The sequence below is a fragment of the Pyxicephalus adspersus genome, chromosome 2, assembly GCF_032062135.1.
Source record: "Pyxicephalus adspersus chromosome 2, UCB_Pads_2.0, whole genome shotgun sequence".
Classification (NCBI taxonomy): Eukaryota; Metazoa; Chordata; class Amphibia; order Anura; family Pyxicephalidae; genus Pyxicephalus; species Pyxicephalus adspersus.
In genome coordinates, this window is record NC_092859.1 from 69,581,419 (window position 1) to 69,605,822 (window position 24,404).

General features: G+C 35.1%; 1 protein-coding gene across 1 annotated transcript in view; it reads right to left on the reverse strand.

Annotated features, from left to right (window-relative positions):
* Nucleotides 1-24,404, reverse strand: part of ERGIC1 (endoplasmic reticulum-golgi intermediate compartment 1) — a 63,715-nt gene that overhangs the window by 13,042 nt on the left and 26,269 nt on the right. The window contains exons 4-9 of the mRNA XM_072400949.1: nucleotides 17,007-17,101; nucleotides 16,229-16,353; nucleotides 14,885-14,989; nucleotides 11,638-11,698; nucleotides 10,177-10,277; nucleotides 9,718-9,840 (exon numbers count right to left, since the gene is read on the reverse strand). Coding sequence (XP_072257050.1) covers nucleotides 9,718-9,840; nucleotides 10,177-10,277; nucleotides 11,638-11,698; nucleotides 14,885-14,989; nucleotides 16,229-16,353; nucleotides 17,007-17,101 — 610 coding nt within the window. The remainder of the gene's footprint in view (nucleotides 1-9,717; nucleotides 9,841-10,176; nucleotides 10,278-11,637; nucleotides 11,699-14,884; nucleotides 14,990-16,228; nucleotides 16,354-17,006; nucleotides 17,102-24,404) is intronic.

Below are 24,404 nucleotides of genomic sequence, written 5' to 3' on the forward strand. Positions count from 1 at the left end.
ACTTAGTAGCCATCGGAATAATACTGGATATGTCAGATAACTGTTGATTTACCGCATCCTATAACAAAGTCTACTAAGTAACAACCACTAATAAGCATTCATCTCCAATCTTCAAATAACTCATACAGGAAATTCATAGTTAAGTATTTATATTCTGGATGTCATCTGTATACTATAAAGATTAAGTGAAACCATATTTAACAAGTATATACCTAGGTATAAACCTAGGTTCAATTATGCTCATTTAAACCTAGGTTCAATTATGCTAATTTAAACCTAGGTTCAATTATACTCATTTACAATTAATTTTCATGGTGTCGCACTATCTATATATATATAATATATATATGTATATTAAATATACACACTTCTATGTAGTCCATTCAAACATTTTTGATTTAACTGCAGATCAGTTCATAGAATAAAACTAACTGATACAACAGATGATAAATGTCAGAGACTCACAATAATTATACCACTGAACATTTTACCATTTACAAACCAAAAGTACTAATAAAACTGGCTAAGGGTACAGAACTATATAGGTAGCACCAAAAATGTGATCTGTTTTTAAGCACTGCTGGCTGGCAAAGCAAATGAGGTGTTAATCATTTGTGTGCCCAGCAAACAGAATGAGTATTAGCAGTGACGTGGGACCAGAGTTGCCAGTGCAGAGCTAGGGAAAAAATGACTGAGTGATTTAAAAAAACAGAACATTGACTCACCACTAAAAATCACTATTTGCTGGACATCAAAAATAGAAAGTGTTAATGCTTAAACTGAACTGACAGCTGGGATACAGCCATCCAACATCATCAGAACCACAATCATAACTGACAACTGTAATCAATCAATCAATCACTCAGAACACTGATCATTTCTTCCAGTGTGTGCGCTTTTCAAATAAAACATTAATGGGTACAAATAGTGAAAATCCTAAAACCTTTAAAAATAGTTCACAGCTACAATCCAACATTGTCCTCCTATATTGGATCAACAACCATAGGCAGAATCTCTTTAATCAATATTCTCAACAGACTAAAGCCGCATCGAACACAATTTCAATGTTTTTTCTAAACACAACATTCCAACTCGTCTAGAATATAAATGTATTTATCTTTTTATAGGATTGCAGATGCATTCAGCCAAAGAACTCAATACAGAAGCTAAAAACAGTTCTGTTCTAAGAAAACCATGAAGTCTATTGTTGCAGAATGTCTTATGGAAATTCCAGTTTTGCCTGATAGCCATGCTGATTCTCTGCTTTCATTACTTTTGGAGTCACTGATGAATGTGAAATTACCCAGGTATGACAGTGACTTTAGAGCCCATTTCTTTTAAAACTGATTTTGCTTTTATGGGTTTAGCAAACACAAAAATCACTATTAGTGCCAGCAGTAAAGGGTTATTTACTTATTAAGTCATTATCTGACTATCTGGTCCCCAATGGAAAACAAAATACTGGAGAAACAAGCCAACCCCACCTTGAGTATCTGGAGGTAACTCAACTAAATCTTGGCGGGGTGTAAATTCAGTGACTACGGCAGTATGTGAAGGAACGTTGGGTATAGTTTATTAAAACTCTCCAAAACTGAAGAAAAAGAAAAAACCCAACAAACCTGAAATAGATCTGTTCCAGGATTGAAAATAGTTGGCAACTAATGGCAAATGATTTTTTAAAATTCCATCCATCACCCAGTTTTTCCATGATAGTCTATTTTAACCAGTCTTGGAGAGCCCAATGTGTGCCTTGTCGTTTTGTAGCCAGTAAGAAAACATTATTATCCTGTAACAGGAAATCCTAGAACATGGAAATTACTGGTAGAGCTACTAGGTAAATTTTAATTGAAATGGGAGGTAAATATAAAAAAGGTAATGCTCTGGTAGAAACTGTTAATGATGAACAGAAATATAGTCAAAATTGTAAATACTTACATATACTTGAAAAAATATATATTTTAAGGTTATTGAATTGAAGTTTTTCTACTTGTCGTAGGTCAGACAGCACTGAAGCCATTAGGTCAGTATAAAACAGCCAACAAAACTTTTCAGAGGAAGGGGGGTTAACATTTTGCCTACTAAAAAAAAAATGAAGTCTACTTTTTAGTAGTTACATTACCTACCTAGCTCCTAGGATTTGTCCAAATCTACAAAATAAAACTATATAATGTAATTTGTGAACATTAATAACTAGAGCTAGTGACTGATCTATCACAATTTAAAAAAAACAAAAAAAAAAAAAACAGTCCTTAAAAATAATATACACTCTTGAAAAGATTTTCCTACAAGGATCACCTAATTTTAGAAAGACAGTTGTCACTAGAATGCATTAGCCCACACAAGATACCAGGAGGTGCCCCAAACTGCCAATACGTCAGAAACTTGAAATACATTTTAAGAATTCCTCATTATCCCAGAATAAAATGATTGGACTAAAATAGCACACTCATTACAGTTGACATTTGAGCATAGGAAAGGAATAGCTAACAGGCTTTTTTATGGAACTTCCAGCTATGTTATAAAAATACAGATTTGCTGACATTTAACATGATTTTCTTTCACAAAGTTTTTTTTTTTTTAAATCCAAAGAAAAATATATATTTTGCCTTGTTTCAAAGATGTATACCATTATCTGTATTCCTGGATGCTCTTGTATCCCAAACATTCATATACACTAACTATTGCTTAATCACAAATGACCAGTTACATCAAGCAGAAGAAGTTATATAGGTAAATATTTAAGTTTCTAAATGCACAGTCCACAACACCTTTTTTCTTTTTGGTAAGTAAAGGACACCATAAAACAGAATGACCCCATATAGGATTCCATTTGACAGCCCATGGATCCTATTTTCTGCTTTACCAAAACCTATATACACTAATGGTTAACTAGACTATCTCTTGAATGTCAAAAAATGGCAAAATTAGACCCCCCCCATAACTATTTAAAAGTTCTGAAACATTACTACTTTTAGTACTTTGGTATTTGCCAAACCCCTAGTTTTACTCGACAAGATTTGACATTTCCCAACATTGATACCTCATATTTGTCACATTAATGTTTTGGTCTAGCCAATTCCTTAAAAGTGAATTATACTCAGTCTTTCCTCTCGTGTGCAAGATAGTATTACTTTATTATCACAACTTTCTATCTGCTTCAATTTCCCCTATTTCATGATAAAGAATTTTGATAGACACAGAATAGTAAGAAAGAACCGTTCATAACTTGGTGAACCATGAATCAGAAAACTAACTTTATATAATATGGCTGTGCAAGATTTTTACCGCCTGATTTTCTAACGCCAGAAATACAACTCTGCATCTGGCCATATGGCTCTTATAACTGTACTGGTTTATAATCAATTTGCAATTTATGAGATATCTTTAAAAAAAAACCACAGTTTTCACTAATAGTACTCTGAATATATAGGATATATGGTATACCTAGGGGTGGTATCATAGTACCATAGTAATATACATGATAACGAAAACACATTTTAACAGGTTCATAAATATATATAAAACGTACAGAATCATACAAAATAAGCACTATATTTAAATAGACAATAAGAATGTACAAATATATAAATGCATGTAGAAAATCAATAGTTTATTTGTTCTACATTTTCCAGCAGTTTTAAGTGTTCACTGTCACGCCGTATAAAACACAATTCCCTAGAATTCCCAAGCAATAAGGCAGAAAACCTTTCTATTAACACTACAACGTTTATAGTACTAAAATTATCAATTTCACTCTTTACCCCAACCCCACTCTTTGCCAATCCCACTTGTAAACATGTAGTTACTTTTAGAGGAACAGGAGACAATATCTTACTTCCAAAAACACTAAGAACAATGGCTTTGGTAACTGGGTTAAACTACCATGCCAATGCAGCCAAGGTATTTATCCAGGGTGGTCACTCAATTTCAAGGTAAAGCTGGCTACTTTTTAAGCTTGGCAACTCCCACCACCCACAGAAGGGTTAAGGTTATAATTGATCTATAATAAAGGTGTTTGTAAGATCTTTGAGAATATATTTTTTTTGCCGTTTATCAGCCATCATTAACTCATACAATCTGCAGGACATATTTTCAGGCTATAACAAAAGATTGCTCACCATTTAGGTGCCATACCTTGTTTCATAAACCATACCAGCATTCACAACTGCTGCTTGCCCCCTTCTACCCTTGATTGATGGATGCCCTCAAATAAGGATCTGAGATTAAGAGAACTTTCATTGCAATTCATTTACACAGTGTTTTACAAATTAGGTAATGTATACTTGACCACAGCAAACTTTCTGTCTTGTAATTCATCCATATTCAATTGTAGTGAATACACACATGTGTAGAGTAAGTGTACATGGGTGTTCCCAAAAGAATCAAAAGCACAGATGCTCCTAATAAAGAACTCACTAAACCCCATGGACTGGAGCCTAAAATCAAGACACAATGGATGTGTGAGAATCAGCAGGCATTGCAGTTCTCAGGCCAAGCCCACAGATATACAGTGTCCAGCATGGTGAAGGGCAGAGGAAGCACAGAGGTGATAGCGGAGAACAAGACATGCAGACACCAGGGCGGGAAGATTATATTGTAGGCTTGTGTCATCCTTAACGCTGTATTATCTACACTACACTATTCAGGCACACCCTTTTTAAAGGAACATAACAAAACTAAACCAAAGATGGTGTACTTTTGGACCCTTTTAACAATGGTTACAGCTGAACATTCAATGTAAAGCCTAACAAATCTATGCGTTTTCTATCTGGCCTTGTTTTATCACAACTTAGCTAACATGCAAAAAAAAAAAAAAAAAATTACAACATGTTGAATTAAAGCCCAGTGACTATCATTCGGATATTGGAAATTATATGGGCATCTTCAGAACAACAGATGTGTATAATAATCCCACAATACTTGGTCAGCAAATTGGTTTTCAAGCAAAATCTTGAAGACAAACCATTTGTCTTTATTTTTTCAGTCTTTTATCAAAATGCAGACCAGTACAAGATGTATTCTGAATGTCTGAGAGAGTTAAAAAGCAAAAAGTAAGAGCAAGGTTAAAATTGAAGCTGCTCACAGAAAATAGAATTCCTATTTATGATCCGCAGAGTTTCAAATTTGTCTTCTAAAATAAGCTTGAAATGATAAAATGATCATATTCATATAAACTAAAAAAAAACCAAAACATTTTTGTATGAAAGGTATGCGAAGGAAAACATTTCTTGTTGCCCACAGCTACCATTTAGAATTCTTGCTATATAACTTTTGACTACAAAAGTCACAGTTGGAAGCTGGTTGCTACAGGCAACAAGAAATTTACTACTTAACACAGTTTATACAAAAGCCCTCTGTAAGTAGTAAGAAACTGTTAATCGTGTTACAATGTTTGCATGTGTATGAAAATCACAGTGCTAAATGTTCTCATTTCCCACCACTGACAAAAACACAGCACCGAGGGCCTAGCACTGTACACCTCATTTACTGCAGTGCCTTTTTTAAATTTCTAAAGGCCAATTATATCCGTCCTGCCAGGGCACAGCATGTCTAACGGATGCTGGGAAACTCCTCTGATTTATATGTAGTTGGCTTTGTTCTCTTCTTCCTTTTAACAAGGAGCTACAAAAGGTCCCTTACAATATATATGGCAGCAGTTCTTCATTCTCTGTTTATCATCTCCCCCTTCTTCAATGAAACATGGATGAATAGAGGAGATGCTGCTGGTCTCGTGGACAGAACAAGAGCTTGTGAATGAGGCAGCAGCCCGAACAGCAGGTGCTTCTCTACAACCCCCACCACCCAGTCACCATGTCGCATTAATCCGCACACCATCTGTTGGGTGGAAGAGCAATGTCCTCTCTTAGAGAGACAGTTCACATGCTAAAGACAAAGTGGATCATTGGCAGATGGAGATTATGCGATCAGGACAGGGGAGGACCCTGCAGAACATGATGGCTCCTATTAACTTCACAGTGACTGTGACTTTGTTTGGCGAGTGTCTTATTGTAGCCACATCCCCATTATAACAGCCGTAGGAGAAGAAAAACACTGAGGTCATGTTCACAGAACCATTACTGACCAACAAAGCTACAACAAGCTAATCATACTTCCCAAGTGACATTTTTAAAATGTGGAACATTTGACATGTGATAATATGAACATTTCTAACCTCTACACAAGTCCTATGATCTCATGGAAAAAATGCTTTTTAACAAGGCCATAAGGTCATTCCCTCCAAGTAGAGTTTACTCTTTATTCTTTGCTATTCTTAACCAACTCTGGCCAATTTCTGTGCTTCCCATTTGGTATATTGGAAAAATATTTACAATTTCAACTATTTTATTTTACTACTAAAATAATTATTTTTAATAATTATTTTAGTAGCTACTACTACTAACTATGAGATCTGGTTGACCTCCTAGCACTTGCAGAGACTTACTAAAGGCTCATTAAAATGCCTTATGGCATAGAAGTTGTGCTAGAAATGGAAGCCATTTCTCACTGTTAGAATGGAAGCAATTCTCAATGTTAACATCAGAGCAAACATGTATTCAGAGCAAACATTTTTTCTAACCACAGGTACACTTTCAATTGTAAAATTTACCTAATAGATTCAGACATGATTGTGGTGCATTGGTCCACTGCAAACACTGTTGTTCAAAATTTGATGACCTAGGCCCTTCTGTGTGTAGTTTTTTTATACAGCCAGCATTTACAAACACACAGTAGGGTGTAGGTAAAATCAGTGCAGCAAGGAAAAAAGGAAACTGCAAAATACAATCTCTATATTACCATTTACATACCATTGAAATGTTAGGTAAAAATTACTTTTTCTCAAAATTAACCCGTGGCGTTTACACCCTAAATGTATCTCTACATATCCCTCATGTGGGTGTAGACAATAATTCTTAAACAGAATGACATAAGTGCAAACCATCTCTAGGATAAGTTTTACTTTATAACGTTTGTTTGTTTTTTTACATTAGCTGGCATGGTGCAGAAGCTGAAATCATAAAAATCCTATTTTGGGAGCAGTGCTCCATGACGCAATTACAGGAATCTCTAATTCCTGAAATAACATTACTGGGATGAATCCCAACCAAGATGGTTCTTGCACTTCCAAATGCTATATTCATGTACTTAAAATAAAAGATGGCATACTAAGAAAACTCTGGCAGCATCACACTTCCACTTTTACCCAAAAATACATTCTTTTTTCTACAAAACTTCTATGGAGTTGGCAACAACAAGGAGAAATGTACCAAGTGACAGACAATCATATTTTCCAAATACTTCACTAGCTGGACCAAATATGGTGGCAAATCAGTGAGCATAAATTATTATCCATTTTACCTCTGCAGACTCTCATTTCTGAAAGGTGAAAAAAGTGGAATTTGTAAACTATAAATAAATTGTCTATGTTGTCTGAAGATTTTAAAGGTAGGGAAGACACTGTGGCATTGTTCAGGGGAATCAAGTGTAAAGTATAAAATCAAACAAGTATAAGTAAGGTAACTAACAAGAAGTACACTTGTTAAAGTATTTGAATGATGTTAGTCGCACAGGTAAGTTAAAATATTAGGCAACTTACAAAATGGTCACATATTTAAAAAGATAAAAAAAATTATATATATATATATATATATATATATATATATATATATATATATATATTAGTTGATGCATAAATATTGAATGCATTTAGTCTTTGAAGAGTTATTTGTTTGTGAAGCTAGCTAAGGTATGCCAATAATAAGACTTACAGAGACTTGAACGATTAAATGTATGAAGTTAGTATTGCGGACTAAAAGAAAAAGACATCATTGAATTTCCTAGATTCAGGGTGCAGATTGAGCAGTACAAAGTTTGTAAAAATGGCAACTGAAAACAGACGAGTGGGAAATAAAAAAGGCACTTAAATTCCAAACTCCCGCACCAGCTGAAAATGCAATGAAAATTCTCCATTTACCCATAGAAGAGATCCTACAATGCAATGCTGATCATGGAGTGACTGATCAGTTGGCCTAGGCACTATAATTTGGGAGAAGGCAGTTCCTTTTTTAGGCTTTTAGCTGGTGCTCAACGAGTTAAAAAAAATGAAGATTATATTGATAGTTTATACTGCCAGTTCATTGCTAGAAATGTTTACCTTTTTTGTAGTATCCTATGGTGCCCTATAAAACCTTTGTAATGGGTCAAATCTGCCACTAGAGTGAGTAACATCTTTCAAGCAAGGAACATTGTCAATGTAATTTTAGCTGAGAGGTTAAAGTATATAAAACCTGGTCATTGAACACAGGACCAGAAGTGGCTTTATCCATTTATCCATTCTGTAATGACCACACGCTATGCATTATGCAGAAAACTTGTCTAAGGTTCCCTTTATGGGTAATCGGTTTTTATTTGCATCTCAAAAGGTAAATTCCAACAGTACAGTCATAAGAAAAAACAATAAAAATAGAGCAATAGAGCAATAGACCATATAGTAAGAAACACATATGATATAAAACAATAATAATATGAGGGAAAGGGGGGTAGCTAGGCTTAGGTTCTATTTAAACAGGTCAAAAGACATCATATGTATTTCATTAAGTCTGAATTCCTTGTTTGAAGTATACAGCCTTTAACATATTTCCAACTTATCCTTTCCTCTTCTTTTAACTTTTCTGTTCTTACAGTTATAACGTTATAACTTTTCCTTATTTTGTTTCTGTTTTTCTGCCTCCCTACCTCATTTTCTGTACACAGCTAAACTACTATATATATATATATATATATATATATATATATATATATATATATATATATACATATACACACATATACACACACACACATTTAAATACATTTTCCACTCTCAAGGACTTGCAATCCAGTTTGAAATACTACTATTAAATAATGCAATTTGCCACTTTGGGTCATTAAGGGCCACTTGTCTGCTTCTGTGTGATGCGACAAGCCACTATATATGCAAGAAGCTGTGGTTATTCTAGCTATAGTACATAGACGCAACATACATATACATATAACTGCATGTTAGGGAGCATGTTGTGGTACCATTCATTCTATATAACACTCCAATGCCTTAAGGCCTTATGTTGCCGCAATATAAATACAGTTTATTAATAACTACACATTACCTTGCAATGTGGTACACAACATTAAAAATAATACTTGCAGAATTTGTTCTGGTTCATTGTCAGCCCACCTTATTTGTATGCACGGTCCTAATGCAATACATGGTAACGCATTACACAAAATGCATTACCTCACATATGTAAAATTACAGCCCACCAGCACAAACAGGTGAATAGGCCCCAAGTGTTTAGTATGGTTTTTCATGTTTTGTTCCTGCATTCAAAAGGAATGAAATGATTAAGTCCAAAATTAGAAGAGACTGTTATGGCTCAACTCACAGCAGACAAGAGTCACTCTTCTTGTCATATAGCTTGGCAGGAATAGGTAGAACACAAATCTCACTCATTGCCACTCATTTCTTTTTGTGTCTCTAGAAAGAAATGCAACAACAGCAAAAAAAAAAAAAAAACCTAAGAAGTGTTTTAACTTGCCCAAAAAGCTTTAGATCCACTTTGAGGAAGTTTATAATGCACTGTTCCCCAGCTAATGTCCAAACAAACTGCTAATTTGACACATTACAACACCTCTAGCTATTCCCCAGTAAAAGCACCGGCATTTAACATAGTCATTACTCACTGTGGTTATAAATCGATACATAGGCTGCCGTCGCTCTGTGTATTTGACTGTGATGGGGCTGAGGTCATACCGGAACCAGATCGCAGGAATAATTCGACCTGTGTGGCTATATGCAACATATTCCTGCGTGAAATATGGAAGTTCAATTTGGATTAATTATTCAAACTTTCAAATAAAAAAGAGGCATATAGAAGAAATATAAATGAACATTGTCTCACTACGATTAAATAACATGTGAAGAAAAGAAGCCTTCTTTGGCTATCTGAGCATAACATTACTCTGCAGCTATGTAACTTTCTTGGAATTCTTTAAAAAGTTTGCGTTTCAGACTATTGCCTTTTGGCAACCTTTTTCTGTACAGTTTAATAATAAAACTGACATCATATGTCTACAGCACACATTTCCTGTTGCCAGCACAAGTGCCAGCTTTCATTCTTCCAAATCTGCAGACAGGCTTACCTTATTTGCTACAGTGTACTGGTATGAAAACCTCTGCTTTCCACTAAGGTCTTCGTACACAGTTGGTACGATCTTTAAGATGTAGTCATGAGAGGCCAGAGCTGCACAAATAAAAGAGAAGGGTCAATGTAAATTATTACAAGGACATGAAATTCCTGTATCTGTTTATTTCACTTAATAAAGCTACCATTTGGACTTTCACATCCCAGTACATGTTACTTCACACTGATATATGGGATACAGAAACCAAATACCTTCACTGCAGCAGTGTAAGGATCTGTATAGTTCTAAAGTCAATATAAAGATGAAAACCTGAGCACAATGTTAAAAATACCAATACTCATTGAACCACTTTTACAAGTGCAGATGATACACTAGGCCAATGATCTTTAAAGAGGAACTGAACTCTTAAAGTATGAGGCCAAATCAAAAAATGAGAGTGTGAAGGACTAGTCGCTGGTATTGCCTGCGGTATCCCTGCAGCTAATCCTTCCACTATTACTGACTTACCATGGCTTGTTCTGCATGGTTTTTCTGTAGGGAGATAGCTATGTTTGGTAGAGGCAGGACCTAATTCCACAAGAAAAGCTTCCACAAGAGGACAGTGGGCAGCACAGTAGCAACATCCCTAAATCTCACTCCAAATCTGCAGAGGCTAGCAGTCAGATGCAGCAGTGCGCCAGAGCTCACACTGCAGAAATAAAACTATAAAGCTCCGTTTGCAAGAGTACCTTGGTACATTCACATATTATAAAAACAAGAAAGTTAAGACAACTGCATTTTTAGGGTACTAAAACACAAATAACACTTCAAAATTATTTCTATACCATGAAAAAACCTTAGCTTGTTCAGTTCAGTTCCACTTTAAGGTCTAGCTCTCTTCCATTAACCATTTTATTGCCTCATCTCCTGGGCCATAAACATAGATGTAACACCAAAATTAAATAAAAACCTATATATTTTAAAAACTTTTCTTAAAAATGTAAAAAAAAAAAAACACATTCACAGTACATACATCAAAATCACCCAGCACTTAAAAGACTCTTTCAAAAAGGATATATCCAAAACTGTAATACCCCTATGAAGTATCCCTTTCTTCTACAAAATAATGACTTGGGCATATGGGAGGTGTAGTTGCATTTCTACAAATGTTTGCTTCAAAAAGTCTAGATATGCATAGAAATTTCTGCAACTCAAACATCAGATTCCAGTGGCTAGGGGCGGTGGGGGAGGACAGACCATTTAGGATATTGATTAATTGATGACCCTGTAAAAAAATGACCTATTACCACACAGCTACCAGTAAAATACTAACTAACTGTGCCCAAATCGTGTCAAATGAGATTGAAACCATGTAACGTGGACCACAGAAGCAGAATAAGTGAATTACCAGCAGAAAATATATTTAAAAAAAAAGGTTGACCATCTTTAACAATGAAGCTGCAATTACTGTGTACGTACGGTTTGAAGCCAGTCTGTCTGCTCCGCCAAGAGCATTAAAAGCACCATGAACATTTGCAACCTAAAAGACATGAGAGAGAAACTATTTTAGAACAGGGACGTTAGATAAGAGATAACCTGGTAAATTGTGTGTAGGCTTAGTTTTCTGTATTTTAATAAAAGAATTACATTGTGTAACATTGAACCCATGGCATAGAATTCATTCAGTCATAAAACAATGTCTAGAAATATCAAAGAGCCTATGTATTTACCAATCTATTTATTCTGAAAAATGTCAAGCAAGTCTTGCCATCCATACTCTAATGAATCCATACCTCTAATGACATACCACTGCACTTTTCAATACTCTCCATTCATCTTTCCCACTAGAATGGCACCATTATTGCCTGCTTAAACTTTTTTTTTTCACCAAAAGTTAAATACATATGTGCATTAAAAATTTTCCTAACTGCAAAAACTGGACTTTTTGTGGCCATGTTGTCTTTGAGATGAGAGCACAGATGAATAATGGGCACCCTAAGACTAGCACAGTATAGGCAATAGATAAAATGACTGTGGTTGGCCCGGAAACAGGGGTTATGTTGTGTTAGATAGTAAGAGTAATAAGAGGAGGAATGATGATGATGCAGCAGTGGACCCGAAAAGTGTAGGGGATCGTCAGTAGTATGGGCGTGTGTCATTGCAGAAGAGACCATAGAAACAGAAAGTGTAAAAGAAGCAGAAAGGGTGTCACACTTTAAGGTAGGACTCAATGGAGCAAATGCTATACAGGATCTGCACACAAACAGATGTCATGGAGAGTATTGGGACTGCCAGCCTAAAGGGTTAACACAGGAGCAGTGGCATAACCACACCAGCATGAGATACCAAAAGGTGTCTGGTTATGCCACTTAGTGTGATCAACAGAACTGGAATCAAAATAATACGCCGGCAAATAAATATATATATAGCATGTTGTATAGCATGAGTTGTGTGGCAGTCTGAAATGAGAAAACAAGTCTGGGATTTTTAAGTCTATAGTAAGCCCAGGGTAAGGCATTTAGAGCTGTTGTCACAAGAGCCAAATGCTGTGGTAGGTCCTTTACAGTGCCAGATAAATTAGAAAGGTAATGACCTATGGTAGGGGTTAAATGTGCCAAGATAAATGATTAAGAACATGGTGAAAGACGGTTATAAACGCTGAAACATGGTTATAAACGCCTACTCCTAAACACTCTGCCCAAAATCAAGGGATTGTAAGCAAAGAAGAAAACCTACTAAATTGTAAAGAAACTTGAACATGGTATGATCACAGATTCTATACTATTTGTTTCTCTTGGAAAAAGGTTTAATATGAATTCCCCTTAAAAAGCATTTCTAATTAAAACACCCTATTTTAATAAGAGGATAGTAAGGAGACAGAATAAATTCATGAAACAAACAAAATATATGGTTCTGATGTTTTCTTTCAACAGAATTTGTATCCAAGTTAGGTCCAGTTCTATCTGGAAAACCACTTTCAAATAGGTTCAAATATTATTTCAAATAGGTAATGGAACAAAAACAAAAGGTAACATCGCATTCATTATAGCTTCTGTTATACATTGTTTTGATGTACATTACAAATACAAGGCTGTGAATCCTAATGCAAACTTAACATGTAATTTCTCATTTGCAACCCTAAAAAAATAATAATAAAAAAAAAAAAAAAAAAAAAAAAAATCGCTCCACAGGTACAAACCACACCTCACTGTGTCCTTGACATCAAGCGTGTATTGTACAATGGGATTATTATTTTCTATGTAAGGCAACATACATCATTCTGGATTGGTGCCCTGCCAGAATTTTCACAATGACCATGTGTTACTTGGGAGTGTTCCTGGGTGGGTAAGTTTATTATATAATACACAAGACAATACATAATTACTTTGTAAGGATAAGTACTGAGCTCACCCCGGACCACAATCACTCAGACTATGCTCATCTTTATTTATGTATGAAAAATAAAAACTGGATCAGCTTTCTTGCGCCCAATATTCATTTTAATTAGAACATCTTACCACATCCCTAAAATCATGCAGCCAACAGTGTTCTTATGATGTAATAGCTCCAGGTGTTTAACCACAAAACGTTATTCATTGCATAAACAAAAAGCATACAAAGGTCTGTAACAATATATAACCAGCAGAGATATCAGAATCAAATCTTTGTGAAAATTCAAAAGGCCCAATACTTTTAAGTAATAAAATTAATTTGCAAAGGATCATGAGATCAAAACTTTATCATTTAGTATTGTGTTATAAAGTACATTTTAGTTCTAAGCAAAACTAGAACAAGGACTCCAACTTTTTTTTTGGAAAAACTTATGTACAGTCTAGAACGGACACCCTGAATAATTTTGAGTGTTTACCCTATGTCACGCCAGATTAAAGCCATGGCTTATAGATAGCACTAGGGGAATCTCCCATTGCATCATAGAAGGAGAGCCTTTTCATGTAAAGACCAGCTAATTTATAATGTAGGGTGAGGGAATGGCAACATAGTATAATTCCTTTTTTTTTTTTTGTTTAAAGTATGGCTAGATTTTTCACACACAGGTTGACAGTTGTAGTTCTTCAATTGCATTGAATTTATGTTAAAATGATTGGTCCCTCCAAAAATTGGTTTTAGTTCTAAGCATAGAGATAGACTATGTTATACATGTTTACCTTATATTACTTGTTTGTTGTTTTAGAAATTTTATTCAAAAACGTATCCATAACAGGGTCTTAAAATATCCCAAACTGATTCACAAGTACTCCACCAAAACTGCTCAATTTAGTATTTCAGAAACAATGTAGTTTATTTCTCTGCATTTTATACAACAGAAAATTAACTGAACTGGAGTAAACAATCAGAATGGAACTTCATGCAAATTTGAAATCTAAATGCATTGATGTTTGTCCCTTTCCCAATAGGCTCTACACAACAGAGCTTTCTTCAGTCAATACATAAAAGACATTCTACAGCAAACACTAGCTATAAATTAGTAGTATGCACACAATGCAAACATTAAATGGGGTTTGGTAGTGGGACTTACTAAAAGCTATAAATGTCAAGTAATGACGTTTTTTTCCTTCCATGATACTACTTTGGGGGGCAACATGAGTCTATATCATGGGGAACTAAAGTATTTAAAGCAGCATCTTTGCACGTTGCCCTTTCCTGAATTGGCAATATACAGAAAGTTAATTTTATTAGTTTTTAATTTAGGCAACAACATTCTCACCTGCAAAGTGTCACCAAAACTTAGCTTGTGAATGAAGTGACTCATGTCAGGGTTGTGTGGTTGAGCTGTGGCACTGTGTGTGGATACATGGAAGTTTCCAGGCACCTAATAACAACAATAAGATTATTATTAAATAAAAAAAATGAACTGATGTAAATATCCCACAAATGCGTCCAGTTTCGTTACCAATTTGTATTAATTCATCCTCATTTATAAATTACATAAGCCACTCGTGTCCCCACATGAAGATTTTTCCCTTTAGTTCTTTTATAGTGATAAGTATAAAACTTTTAATTTTAACTACGCTTAAGTGATGAGCATGGGTATTATACTGTCCAACACCATTTTAGGAGCTCTGTAGTGGAAACATACTGAAAATATAAACTTTATTGCAGCGTTGTAACTATTCCATCTGCCTAAAATTCAAGTAATTTCCTCTTCAGTGTTACTTCATGATCGTTTGTGGTCCATTATGTACATTAGGTAATAAAAATTACTGTTAACTTTTTGCAATGGTTATATGTATATTCAAACTCCTTTAAAGTCCCAGGTCTATGACCTTTTCTCTATATATTTTTCTAAATATGCTATATGGGATGTGGCGTTTGTTGTATGCAGGGAATGATCCTTACTTATTTATCATTGGGCAGTGGTCAGGAATCTTGATAATAATCTACAGGGCCCATGATCACTATAATAACAAATCATATTGATCATTATTTTGGTACCAATCAATAGCCAAAGTAGATATCTGTTCTACTTCCCTGTCAGTTATTCATTGAAAGACAGGGACAGTGTGGAAAAAAACATTGTAACCAACCGACAATAGGGCTGTTATAATAATTTTGTTTGTATTTTATTCATGCATGAATGTTTGGTACCAGGTCCAAGCTCTCCAAACTGTTACATAGTAGCAGTCTCTGCAGGGCGTAGAAAGGCTATGATGTTATAATTCTTGTCTCACCCATATAATATGCCATGGGCTTTCACATAACCCATAAACAAATGCTATATATATTAGGCAAATTATTCATACATAATATGCCAACAAAAGTACAGATCGTCATCAACGTATGTGAACTTGAATTCAGACAGTGATTATCTCAGGAATGCTAGAACATCCAATTGCAGCAGAAATTAAACAAATGGCATAATTATATGTCCTATAAATTACATTTGTCTGGCAAGAATAAAGGCTTGTGACGATAAGCCTTAATCCTATTGTTGTAAGAATACAAAAAGAGAACAAACACTTATTACACATTTTGTATGAGTACTGTAAACAAAATATGTCTGCAATATAAATAAATATGACTACAACTTTTAGAAGCAAAAGCAACTAACCTTGTTTATAGTAAATTTTCCTTCAAATCGGCAACCATTGCCATTATTAAGGGGAATTTTCATTGAATTATCAATATGTCCAACTTCATGTCTGCCCATTTCATCCTGAATATCCAGGCCTACCACTACAAGACAAAATAAACGGTACATGTTAAAGTAAGCTGATACAACACAATGGCCTCTACAAGACTACTCATTTTATAGAGATACCAAAATAAAAGCATTTAGACAAAGGTCTACTTGGCAATATTCTTTTGGTTTGTTGTTGGGGAGATTCCACACAAAAGCTATGTGGTCCACAGGTCAAGATATAAAAATAAAATCAGAGATCCAGATAACAATGGAAGCCTCACTTAGACTTAAAAACCTGACAAAGGTTCAGTAGTTTTTCGCCATCTAAAATGGTAACTGACTTGACTATCATGCCAATTAAAACTTTAATAACCATGACGCATCCTATTGCTGGGGGATCTATTCTGGGTCAGAGGATGTCAGTAAGTATTATTATCAGTCATTCACCATGAAAAGCACTATGATGCTCAAAGTGCATGAGTCAACCACAAGGACCAGGAAACCCTGGTAGTGTAAGGAAAGAGAAACTTTATCATTACAAAAATGTGAATGGTGTAAGCCGGCACAGTGACACTTAGGCAATGTTCACACAGACAGCTGAAGAAGTGGTACAGTAGAAGCTCATTGCTAGTAAGTGTGAAACCACTGCCAATGCCACTGCAGCAATTTCAAACTATACAATGTATTTCAGTGACCATATACTTACATTCACAGTTGAGGTTGGGCAAGCTGACGTTCAGGCTTACATCTATTTTACCTCCACTCTCCTTATCAGGATCATCTACATATAGTTCATTAACACTAGAAGAGAAGACATGACACAAAAGATTAGGAAACAGTGCCAAATTCAGCAGGCAAAATATATCCAACTTTTAATCCTAAAGTTCATTAAATCCAACTTCTATTGGCAAAAATAATTGCAACCTACTAAGAGTTTGAGCATGAAACCCATGAACAAGTTTTAAGCAGATAAAATCATTCAAATAAAAAATGCTTGTCTAAAAAAAAGTCTTGAAACTCATCTGGAAACCCATTTCCTAGACCTAACTGGTCAACCCAAAGCAAATAGGAAAGAAAGAATTAATTGGAAAGATGGTGGTAATATCTTCTCTGTGTATGGAATCATTGAGTGCCCTGCACTCACATACAATGATGCAAAAAGTGGAGCCAGCATCACATCAGTGTTCAATTCTGTGGCCTGTCCACAATTGGGTAACTTCCAAAGAGGTAGGGGACCCTGCATCTGATCAGCCTAAAGAGATCTAGCATTATTATATTAGGATATATAAAAAAAAGATGAAGGGGGAAAAGGGGGCAGAATATATGACCCTCATGAGGATGAGCCTGGAGTAGGACATTAAGTTGTAATTAGGTTAAATTAAAAGCGCAGACAAAAAAAACATTGGTTGCATACAGATGTAGTAGGAAAGGGTTGGAACATATGGTTTTACTGCTGTGTCTAGATTCAGAAGATATGACTACCAGTAGGCCAAATTTTTGAATACTCAAAGCAGCATCTGGGGCAGTTTGCCACCTCTGTCCCCTCAACAGACTTGAATAAGTAGTGTTTAAAAACACCTAAAAAAGGTGTTTTTTTAAGGGGGTAAAAAAAGCCTAAACGTGTCTAAACAAGCAGTTGCAAAGTGCCTGGAGAACCCAAGCATTTGTATGAAAACGACCCTGGACCCTTAGCTGTGCACAGTAGGTGTCCAGGAATAGTAACACTCATGTTTTTTTCTTACCGCAAGTCTAAACAAGCCCCTAAGGGAATTTGTAAACTGAAGATATTCAAAATAAAGTTAGCAATGTCCCACCACCAGTATTGGTATTGGACCCAGTTCTTTAATAATTTTTTAACCTTATGGTTTGACCAAATGTAATGATGCCAAATTTCATGGATGACACAAAATGATGTAGAATTATATATAAAAAAAAAACTATTTGGATATAATAGAATACCTTGCACAAAACAACAAGAAAAGGAATAACTCATAGCACTCACTTTTTTAATTACTAAAACAATAGTTAAACTTCTCCCTAGAAAGAAAAACTGGCAACAGGCGCCTAAGAGATTTTGTTTTGCCTTCTAAAACAAAAAAAAATGAAACTGGAAGAGTTTGCAGGAACCAGATGGGCTTGTGTGCTAAAATTTGTCATCCTAATTAACTGTCTAACAGATACAAACAGTAAAGCAGTTGGCTACTCTGTTATCCATCTCAGTTTGGCTTTTTTGCTGTATTCTCTTTTAACCACAAAGCCAATCTTAAACAGCTTTTTGTTCTGTACAGCCAAAGTGTATCTACTCTCCATCTCTTCAACCATGTTTTTTTAAATAAACATGATCAAGCTTGGGCACATCAGAATAGAAGCCTGCTCACAGATCTTAATCTAGAGAAAGAAGATTGTCACCATTCATGAGAAAATCCACTATGGATAATGGTCTTTCTGAAGTCCGAGTCTTTAGCGTGATACAGCTTACAACAGCTCTAAGATTATGGGCGATTTAGGCCATAGTTCAATAAACTCCAAATATGGAAAGCTGAAATTATGAGAATACTGTATTCAAAAAGAAAAAGATAAAAAAAATAGAAGAAAATGTCATTAAATGTAACATCATATTTGGCCAGTTATTGACCACTTTAGCTCATCAAAACTTTATGTCTTGCAGGTTCAATGCTCAAAAATCCATAACAGTTTTCCTGGGTAAACTGAACAATGCAAGAATGTCAGATGCAGGGGACAAAAGACCAGTTTGTCTATATGGTTTTAAAAAATTGAACATACATATAAATACGAACACACATGATAGGGACTTACAACCTTCAAATCTCCAGCTATTACCAGTCTAATAGGCAATATTTACATTGTTACAACTCATTGTTGAGCCAAGGTAAAAACAAGAGGAAAAATGCAGATAAACAATCATCCCAATAAAAAAAGGTAGTTGACCAAAAAATTAATTTCTTTTACATTGAGGTTTAGCTGAAATGCATTCATGGAAATCTACTCTGTTAATCTTATTTGGCAGACCTGCGAGTGGAAGCTGATGGATGCCACTAATAAAAACAGTTATGTAATATCTCAGCAGGCTGGACAGAATGTGTACTGCTATTTTGGAACAGGAATATTTGGGTGGGTGAAATTATTGCATTCCAATCATTACTCATAAGGTGATTAAAAACCAAGAAACTGGGTCACAAAGAAGAAATGTCAGTGAAATATAATATAAGGAATGAAAGTATCAAAAAATAAAAGCCTTAAGAGGAAATAAAATGATGGAAAGTATGAGATTCTGAAGCAATGACACTATTTCCAAAGCGTCTAAAGTGCAAGACAAATCATGTGTGTATGTGGTCTGACTGGTGTACAGAAATATCATCTTATACTAGGAAGAAAAAACATTGCTTCTGTAAGAATATGAAATCATTTAGTTTATGTAATTTCTATCTATTTGGGGCCGTTATGTTTGGAAAAGCAATATTTATCTAACTGTTGATAATTTTACCAAAACTTGACAAAGACATCTTTCACCACTAGTTTGAACGCTACAACAAGATTCACAGTATAGGTTGGAAAACTACACAGGAACATTGACATTGTCCTTATTTATTAACCTATTTTAGCCAAGCATTAGGTGTGTCACATGTCAAGAAAAACAAACAATATGACTGGTTAAAAGCAAACCAATTGTTTCAAGAAGAGAATCATGTGTTTTTACAGTGATAATAAGTATTTTTGACTGTACAAATGAACAATGAACAAAGTAAATTCAAGCCACTTGTCTGTTGGTTTAAAGCGATCAAAACAGTCATCCAGCTTATCCATTTAGTGGTGGAACACACCAGGATATGTAATTGTTGCAAATAGGAAAGTCAACCAGATCCATGCTGTTATAGATCGGGCATCAGTCTACACAAGTTCTTTTCCCCTAACCACTTCATATACAGAAGTTCAGACTAACAAACACTGAAAAATTCACCTGAACATTTATCTTGACATGTTGAGTGAACAATGATCAATATAAACTTTAGTATGCCCTCTGCTTTAAATCAAGTAGGGCAGGGATACTTTGTGTTTTTACTGTGTTTCCTTTTTCTTTAAAGTAGACCAATCACCAAACATGTCATTTTGAATCATGATTGCTTGCTCTCTTACAATGGTTACTTTAAAAATACTTTTCTAGTATACTATTCTAGGAGACTACATGATTCAACACCGATGCTGGTTGAAGTGTCTGTTCTGTGTGACAATGGGGTGCGGCATCATCAGTGAGTGTTCCACAAATGTATATGTGTACAGCAAGATCAGCGCAAGGCTATTTACACTTGCAGAATGACATCGGAGGACATGGCAGTGACATTGGGTACTGTCGTAAGCAACATAAAGAAAACCAGAAAAAAAAGAAATATGGCAAACCAGGCCATTAAGGCCGCTTGGGATAGGCTAAGTGGGGTAAATATATTTACAGGGTTTATGCATTAAAAAAAATAATTTAACTAAAGGATTCAAGGTCTACTTTTAATAAAAGGAAACAATTGTTTAATGTACAGCGCTGTGTAATATGTTGGCGCTATATAAATCCTGTATAATAATAATAATAATAATAATAATAATAATAATAATTGTGGCTCACTTTGGCTCTTGCAACACATTATCATCAGTGTTATATATTAGTGTTCAAAGATTTGCAGAAATATAACATTACAAAGGGATGAATTCAAATTTACCAATTTTTTATACGTGACAGAGAATGAAAAGGTGAGGTAATTACCAGAATTTTGCATGGTACTGTGACACATGTTCCAAACAACCAACCAGCAGGCCCATAGATTATCTCTATAACTTATAAAAGCATATTATTCAACAAACTGGATGTTCCTAAATGCTAGCAAGAAACATAGACATGCATTTTATCCTGGTAAAACTTTACATAATTTATTGTCCTGAACCTCATTAAATGCCTTACATAACATGGTATGGTGTATTTCCAGTCATGGCTTAATATGGGTATAAGCAAGAGTTGTAATTATCATACAGAAACTAGGACACCATTATTAAGTACTTTTGATTAATAATTAGAGCAACTTCATGACGTGAATTAGAACAAAGGGTGCTTGTAGTAAAACTGGTTCTTGACAGAACAAGCAAACATATTTTGGTTATCAGACCAAGAGATGCAAATACAGATTAAATACAATAAATATTGTACACGTAAAATTACTAATTTTTTTGTCTAAGCAATCCAGGTTCACCTTTAACATTATAGTGGGAGCTATTTCTGTTCAGGTTTTCTTTAGCTCTGGTACCATGTTAACACAGCAGAATCAACGAATTGTCTATAAACTACAGTTTTTCTTCTTAGAAAAGGCCCTTACACTCAAACTCTTGCATGCCGTGGGTTTCTTCTAAAGAAAACACATGTAAAACTGTATTTTTGTTTTTCCAAAGATTGGTTTATCATGTTATATGCAAAAATTGAACAGTAAAAGCAAAAACATTCCTAACTGCCAAGTACATCACAAACTTCAACTCTTGTTTAAATACATGTTATCCATTCTTCCTTCTCCATCACAATGACAGACCATTGAGGGCTCATCACAGCTCTGTTGTGCGTTCATTAGTAAATGCAGCCAGATCTTGTATACCACTGCTGTAGAGAGAACCCGCTCTTCCTATGGTTGGCCTCTAGATTAGGAAGGTAATGAGATTTTGTTGATGGAAGATTTGATGGTCAACATACATTCAACAGAGATGAAATTCCATCCTACATGGTTCTCCTGGGGGTAGATTCAGGGAATGGCTGAATATATTAATTACTCGCTTTAAAAACCTAGACACCCCTTATACTCTAAATCTCATAGGATACACACTTCTTTCTATACTCATCAGTATAGAAGAGTATTTTATTTTTCCTTTGTTGATTATTTTGTCATGTTTGTTTTCAAACTTGTCATGGGTAGATTGTAGCATACGGATCTTAAAATTACTTTGGAACATATGCTATGATATTAGTTTTGCAGGAGCATAGGGAACCTGTCAGCATGACATAAAGTCTTCTATAAAAATCAGTAAGGACTGTTGGTACTCACTAGAGAACCTCTGGTATAGACACCTTTTATCCCAACCATACTCTAAACAACAGGGGCACTTTGCATGACAGGGACAGTGTTTTACTGGGAATTGCTAAAAGCACTATCTCTTAATTGGAATATTTTTATTCCATAGTGGTAAAATGCACTTGAGGTAGCACTGAAAAGGCTTTAGAGGTATATAGAAGAAAGCACCCTGTTGTCTTTGAGACTTTTAAGAACCTAAAGTTGACCAAGTACCACATTTATTACATTATATAAAAGGGTGGAAAAAAAAAAAAAAAAATCAATTCTAGGCCTTTTACCTGCTTAATTGATGATGACATAACAAAGGAATTGCCCACATCATCCTTTGAGTCAATTGTCCAATTACTTTTGAGCCCCTGAAATGAATTGATTGTGTAAAAAAAGGCTTTAGTTTCTCACATTTTTATGCAATATTTTTGATCAACCCACTGAATTAAAGTTGATGGTCTGCAGTTCAACTGTATCTGAGTTGTTTCATTTAAAATTAATTGTGGTAATGTACAGAACCAAAACCAGGTCCTAACTGTATACCTGTCATGGGAGAAGGCCTCTCCTTTTGACAGTGTTTGTCCCCTTGTTGTCTTTTAATCCTCAGTTCTTCTGAATCAAGGACCTGGAACAAACATAGTGGTAAGAAATTCTGACACTATTTTTCAACTTTTTTTTTTTTTTAAATCATAGCCAGCAATGGTAAACTTCATACTTCTATGATTACAAGAGTACTTAAATGTAGATTGCCATGTTAGGATAATTGCAGGTTATGGAAATACAAGAGACTAATAATTAAGCTATTACTTACACACTGTACAAACATGAAATTGTTTGAAAAAATATTATTAAAATAAGATCATTTAATTACAAATCTTCCTAATAAAGTTACTTACGTAAAAGAATCTGTATCGGTGCTGGTATTTGCTGGAATGTTATAGCCAGGTATAAAATGGGTCAAGCATCTTAAGCATCTGTCTCCATCAAAGTTGCATACCAGTGTAATAACACAGGAATGTAAAAAGTACTTTAAAATTGACCAGATAAGATACTCCAAGCCTTTGTTTTTCTTTCTGTACTCAGAGTCTACAGTGAACATTCCTAAGTGATTTAACAAGCACTCTAAGTTTAACAACAGGAGTAAAGCTGGCTTTCCTTCAATTTGAAGCAGAACTCCAGGAAAAAAACAAAACGGTTAAGCTAGCTCCTTCCCTATTGACCATTGCACCTTCTGGCTCAGATTCTCTGAGGTAAGGTTAGTCGGTCAGTTAGTGGCCTAGTCTTGTGTATGAAGGGCCAATAAACAGCTATTGGTCCTGCATTGTAAGAAATGAAGTCAGTGTCTGTGATCGTAGCCCTAAGCAACTTACAGAGAAGACTGCAGACTTTCTTGTTATGGCCCCCTCCAGTGTGAAACATGGTGGTAGCCCTATTGAAAGGAACATTTTATGTTTTTCCTATGGTTTAGATTTACAAAAACATTTTTTATTACTAAACACCAATATATTATTCTGCTTTCAATTTTATCTTCCTTTATTTAAAATAAAGTTTGTTTTTCCTGTTCTAAAAAGATTTTATTCTGCAGTCATGTGATTGCATAGTCATCAAATCTTTCCTGTTCCTGAGGCCCATGTGCATGTCTGCCTAACCAGCAGTTACCCAATACACAGCCTGGGACTATGTCCAGATGAAAGCTACTGTCAATCAAAAAGGTAGCATGGTCAGCAGGCGGGGGTTCGCCGAGAGGTCAGCACAGCGTCCCCCGTATCTCCTACACAGAAGCACAAGCACACATGCTGACCACTCCAGCATTAATCTGATTCAAAGCTTAGCATGGCCAAAATGATATGGGAGCCAGGGGAACTGCAAAGGTTATCTGTTTGTGGAAGAAAGAAACCTGTACACATAATAAAGCCTTTAAAAAAAAAAAGTCCCCTTCAACTACTAAAAACTGATAGATCACTTCTAGATAAGCTGTCCTAACAATAAGGGTATTCCAA